We start from the raw sequence: 6,000 nt of genomic DNA, 5'->3' as shown, positions 1-6,000 counted from the left end.
CATGTTATATTTACAGTCATGTATCTCCATCATGTTATATTTACAGTCATGTATCTCCGTCATGTTACAGTCATGTATCTCCATCATGTTATAGTTACAGTCATGTATCTCCATCATGTTATAGTTACAGTCATGTATCTCCATCATGTTATATTTACAGTCATGTATCTCCATCATGTTATATTTACAGTCATGTATCTCCATCATGTTATATTTACAGTCATGTATCTCCATCATGTTATATTTACAGTCATGTATCTCCATCATGTTATATTTACAGTCATGTATCTCCATCATGTTATATTTACAGTCATGTTTCTCCATCATGTTATATTTACAGTCATGTATCTCCATCATGTTATATTTACAGTCATGTATGTCCATCATGTTATATTTACAGTCATGTTTCTCCATCATGTTATAGTTACAGTCATGTATCTCCATCATGTTAAAGTTACAGTCATGTATCTCCATCATGTTATATTTACAGTCATGTATCTCCATCATGTTACAGTCATGTATCTCCATCATGTTATATTTACAGTCATGTATCTCCATCATGTTATATTTACAGTCATGTATCTCCATCATGTTACAGTCATGTATCTCCATCATGTTATAGTTACAGTCATGTATCTCCATCATGTTATAGTTACAGTCATGTATCTCCATCATGTTATATTTACAGTCATGTATCTCCATCATGTTATATTTACAGTCATGTATCTCCATCATGTTATATTTACAGTCATGTATCTCCATCATGTTATAGTTACAGTCATGTATCTCCATCATGTTATATTTACAGTCATGTATCTCCATCACGTTATATTTACAGTCATGTATCTCCATCATGTTAAAGTTACAGTCATGTATCTCCATCACGTTATATTTACAGTCATGTATCTCCATCATGTTATATTTACAGTCATGTATCTCCATCATGTTACAGTCATGTATCTCCATCACGTTATATTTACAGTCATGTATCTCCATCATGTTATATTTACAGTCATGTATCTCCATCATGTTATATTTACAGTCATGTATCTCCATCTAATTTGGCTGAAGGTGATGATGCTGTTGACTGTCATCTTGATTTAGCAGGCACCAAACACATATACACATGCATTCATTTACTGATTTTATGTGATGCCATTGAGGTGGTCATTGTTAGTGACCGTAGTTACTGGAGAAAGCTTGTGGTTGACTATTCAACAGACAAATGAGGATATGATGATGATGATGATGATGAAGATGATGCCGTGCTGCTCACCTGTTCAGGTCTGAGTCCAGGCGGTACCCAGGCGTATTCCTCCAGGGCACAACCTGAGTCATCGTCTGACGTAGAGCTCCTCTGGAAGCCCAGGGTCAGTTTCCCCAGCTTCCCCCCCGTCCGCTGCTCCATATCCAGGCCCCGGACACCCACACCCACCGGCCGCTCCAGGTTCATCACACGCGGGCGCTGCCCGAGGGAGACACAAAAGGAGAGAAAGTGTTATCAAATGTCCCCAAATTCAATGTTTATAATAATTCCTCATTCAGTCAGTGGTTCTTCAGGCTTTATATATCGGGAGAGACATCTCTATATCAAACGTTGTTGTCTGTTTCTGCTTTCCTGAAAACACTTTGTAAACACTGGTCTGCTCTCGTATAGAAACAGAGCGGCAGGTAGCCTAGATCCTAGTGGTTAGAGCATTGGGCCAGTAACTGAAAGGTTGCTGGATCGAATCCCCGAGCTGACAAGGTAAAAATCTGTTGTTCTGCCCATGAACAAGGAAGTTAACCCACAGTTCCCTGGTAGGCTGTCATTGTAAATAAGAATTTGTTCTTAACTGACTTGCCTAGTTAAATAAAGGTTAAATAAAGAAACATCAGTATCTGAATGGCAGGTTGTAGTTACAGTAGATGACAGATTGTAGTTACAGTAGATGACAGGTTGTAGTTACAGTAGATGACAGGTTGTAGTTACAGTAGATGACAGGTTGTAGTTACAGTAGATGACAGATTGTAGTTACAGTAGATGACAGGTTGTAGTTACAGTAGATGACAGGTTGTAGTTACAGTAGATGACAGGTTGTAGTTACAGTAGATGACAGGTTGTAGTTACAGTAGATGACAGGTTGTAGTTACAGTAGATGACAGATTGTAGTTACAGTAGATGACAGGTTGTAGTTACAGTAGATGACAGGTTGTAGTTACAGTAGATGACAGGTTGTAGTTACAGTAGATGACAGGTTGTAGTGTGCTATATCATGTACAGTGCCAATATAATCCTAGAGTTGAATCCCTACATGAAGTACCACTGTACCAGATCATATACCTACAACTCAGCAACACTGCTGGCCTGAATGTAGGGTCAGTAGGGTTTAACAGTGTGCTGGATGGATGCTCACAGCCCTTACTGTAGAGTTAAGCCTGTGCAGTATATTAGATAGGTTAGTGGAGTACAGCCTGACTGTTAAATGAATCTGCTTTTATAATCCTGATTAAATCCCCTAACATCACATGACACTGAACTGTACATCAGAGACCTTTTGTACCGGGCACATCCAAAGCTGTACATGTGTAAAAAATGCTGAGTATTTAATACCTATACTAGGTCTGTGGTTTACAGGTTGTTCAAGGACAGGAGGCTTGTGGGACTGACACAGAGCAGTACATTCAGAGACCTGTTGTACTGGTCACAGTGAAACACTGCTGGTTCATAGGTTGAGGTTGTATTGGGGACAGGGGGCTTGTGGGACTGACACAGAGCGGTACATTCAGAGACCTGTTGTACTGGTCACAGTGAAACACTGCTGGTTCATAGGTTGAGGTTGTATTGGGGACAGGGGGCTTGTGGGACTGACACAGAGCGCTACATTCAGAGACCTGTTGTACTGGTCACAGTGAAACACTGCTGGGTCATAGGTTGAGGTTGTATTGGGGACAGGGGGCTTGTGTCCATGGCGACACAACAGTACACGTGTACGAGGACATGATATCTCCTTATATGACACGGCTTTGTGTCTGTGATTGTCTAAGGCACACATCACTCTTTCACAAAATCTCAGCCATTTTAGGTACCTTTCAAAGCAGGCATTTTAAAGGACCTGATAAGAAGGAGGTGGCGGTTTACAGCAAGAGACGTTTATCACTTCAGACTCTCTTCTCTCTTATCTCTGTTCACCTACTTCAGAGCCCTCTCTCCATCTGCATCGCAAATGCCACCCTATTCCCTATATAGTGCACTACTTTTGATCAGAGCTCTAAGGGAGCTCTATGTGCCCTGGTCAAAAGTAGTGCACTAAATAGGGAATAGGGTGCCATTTGGGATGTACACTATGTCGCTGTCAGATAACGTGGTTTAAGCCTTAGAGGTGTTAAAAACCCCACTTCTGTTTTGTTTGAGCTCCTTTGACGTGCAAATGAAGACCAGAATAGCCTGAGAAAAGCACCCTTGTTTGGGGAGAAAGTTTGAATTTCACAGACGCCCTCTAAACTTAATGGAAGTTCACTCTTGAGTCACAAGCAGGGACCTTCTTCTAAAAGATTAGGTACTTCACAAGGACTGTCACAAGAGAGACCAAATGTCCCGAGAGTCTGAGTATGTAGGCCTAATACCTTTCTGTCTCATTTCTTTTATTTTGAAGTTTAACAAAAACATGTCAATAACCTGCTAGTTGTGGAAAATATTTACACAAAATCAAATCCTCTAAACTAATGTCAACTAATGTATTCTGAGATGTAATTTAAATGCCTTCACATTAGTTAATCCCAGTCTAAAGCCCATTCAAACAGAGATGCTCATTCTGACTCAGCCAGTCAACATCACTGTGGAGAAATGAATGGGGAAAGTTTGTTTGAAATTGAATACAGTTACAACAAGCCCTGCAGCTTCTAACCAACAAATGCAAAAAGGGTTCTAAAAGCTCAAGCTGTAAAACTGGAACTGTGCTCATTTCACCCACAGAACACAACCTAGTGGCTATGCCAGCGTTTTACCAAGTAGGACCAGATAGACATCCCTCATTAGTTCTTCTAATCTAACACAACCTGAGGTCTCTGTGGTATTATTAGTACTCAGTGTTGACAGCACAGATATATATATATTTAATTAGGCCAGTCAGTTAAGAACACATTCTTATTTACAATGACAGCCTACCGGGGAACAGTGGGTTAACTGCCTTGTTCAGGGGCAGAACGACAGATTTTACCTTGTCACCTCAGGGATTCAATCTAGCAACTTTTTGGTTACTGGTCCAATGCTCTAACCACTAGGCAACCTGCCACCCCAATATGTTCTATAATTCAATAACTGTATGTTTTATATGGATTTCTATGGTTGCCAGATTCTATTGACTCTTTCCCGCTCAATCAGAGCCAATATCCTGCCCAATCCACTAAAAAGTAGCCCAATTTTAGATGCCCTTTCTTGCTACAGTAGGTGCTCAATGCCTTTCCTTGCGTGAGGTAAAACACTTTCCCTAAGTACCCTTGAGACATTATCCAACGGCCAAGCAACCGAGTCACGAGATGGACGGACAGATAGAGAGCCATTTGCTAAAGGCTTGTCATTACAATAATTGTCTAGGTCATGTCCTCAAGAGAAAACTGTGATGGATTTCTGGGAATAGCCTGCTAGCACAGCGTCTAGACGTGAAATATGTTGTCCTCCAAACATTTAATTACAAGGGATAAAAATAACACATTTTGTGTAGCCCAGTTCTGACCACACCAAGAGAAGATTTCCCTGTGAAAGAATCTAAGAAATTCTCCTGTGAATTTATTCCTAACCCCACCATCCCCCATCCTCTTTACCCCAACCTCTGCTTTTAGAAAGTCAAGTAAGGAAAGTCAGGAAAAAGCCCCAGCAGATTCCTGAGCCAACATACACAGGTAGTCCCATTACACCTTGTCACCCGTTGGCAATAACACAATGTGTCTTCATCAAAAACAAAAACAAAAACGTCTAACTTACTACCCTGCTCTGCTCCTTTAAACCCAAGCCAAAGAGAGACGACCGGAGGGAAAGAGATTTCTTTTTTGTTTTTGAAAAAGGCATTTAAAAAGTCCCAACATCAACACTATGTAAACACACTCCAGCTGGAGGGTATGGCCCTGTTGTTCCTATACTGACACATACTAAAGGCCTCTGAGTGGCGCAGTGGTCTGAGGCACTGCATCTCAGTGCTAGAGGGGTCACTACAGACCCTGGTTTGATTCCAGGCTGTATCACAACTGGCAGTGATTGGGAGTCCCATAGGGCAGTGCACAATTTGGCCCAGCATTGGTAGGCTGTAAATAATAATTTGTTCTTAACTGACTTGCCTAGTTAAATAAAGTTTCAATAAAATAAACATATGAAGGGTAGCATCTCAAATGGCACCCTATATAGTGCACTACTTTTGACCAGAGCCCTATGGGAATAGGGTGCCATTTGGGAAACATCTGAAGGTCAGGCTTTGTAGTAAAATAATTACCTGATCATAACATAACATGGCAGTTTAAATGTATACAGTCTCTGGGCTAAGATGACCTCCACGCAGAAATGCTTGGTGGTAAAAAAAAGCGACAGAAAACGTAAGAGGGGAAAAACATCTACAACAACACAAACTAGCAGGACACTGACACCGTCTGAATCCTTGAACGGAACACCCGGTCAGAAGACGGACGACACCAGTCAAACAGCTGCTTACTTGCATTGGTGGCACAAGTAACCTAAGCAATAGATGGCAGGAGGTACAAGGACTATGAAATTGTTCTCCAAATATAAAGTATTGGTACTTACGAGAACAGAAAATATGAGTGTGAGATTCATTGCACAGTCATCTCCATTTTAAGTTTATTGTGAATGCTGAAATGTTTTGCTTATTCTTTGGTGTTTTGAGTTCAATATTATGTTACGTAATGACTGCAAATAATATTTTATTTATCTAATGCAAATTATTACATTAGTTTAAAAATGAATGCCTATAACAGATTTCATATGGCAATATCCTGGCATATCAAATACAG

The 6,000-nt window shown here is 40.5% G+C and overlaps 1 protein-coding gene across 2 annotated transcripts in view; it reads right to left on the bottom strand.

The window, feature by feature from the left end:
- LOC106576510 (prickle-like protein 1) overlaps nt 1–6,000 on the bottom strand; it is a 71,414-nt gene that overhangs the window by 23,537 nt on the left and 41,877 nt on the right. For both annotated transcript variants that reach the window (XM_082964113.1, XM_082964112.1), the window contains exon 2: nt 1,277–1,465. In XM_082964113.1, coding sequence (XP_082820239.1) covers nt 1,277–1,453 — 177 coding nt within the window. In that variant the 5' untranslated portion in view covers nt 1,454–1,465. The remainder of the gene's footprint in view (nt 1–1,276; nt 1,466–6,000) is intronic.

This window comes from Salmo salar, chromosome 17, assembly GCF_965601325.2.
Source record: "Salmo salar chromosome 17, fSalSal1, whole genome shotgun sequence".
Taxonomy (NCBI): domain Eukaryota; kingdom Metazoa; phylum Chordata; class Actinopteri; order Salmoniformes; family Salmonidae; genus Salmo; species Salmo salar.
Note: the sequence above shows the minus strand (reverse complement) of the source record. Positions and strands in the feature narration are given on the sequence as shown.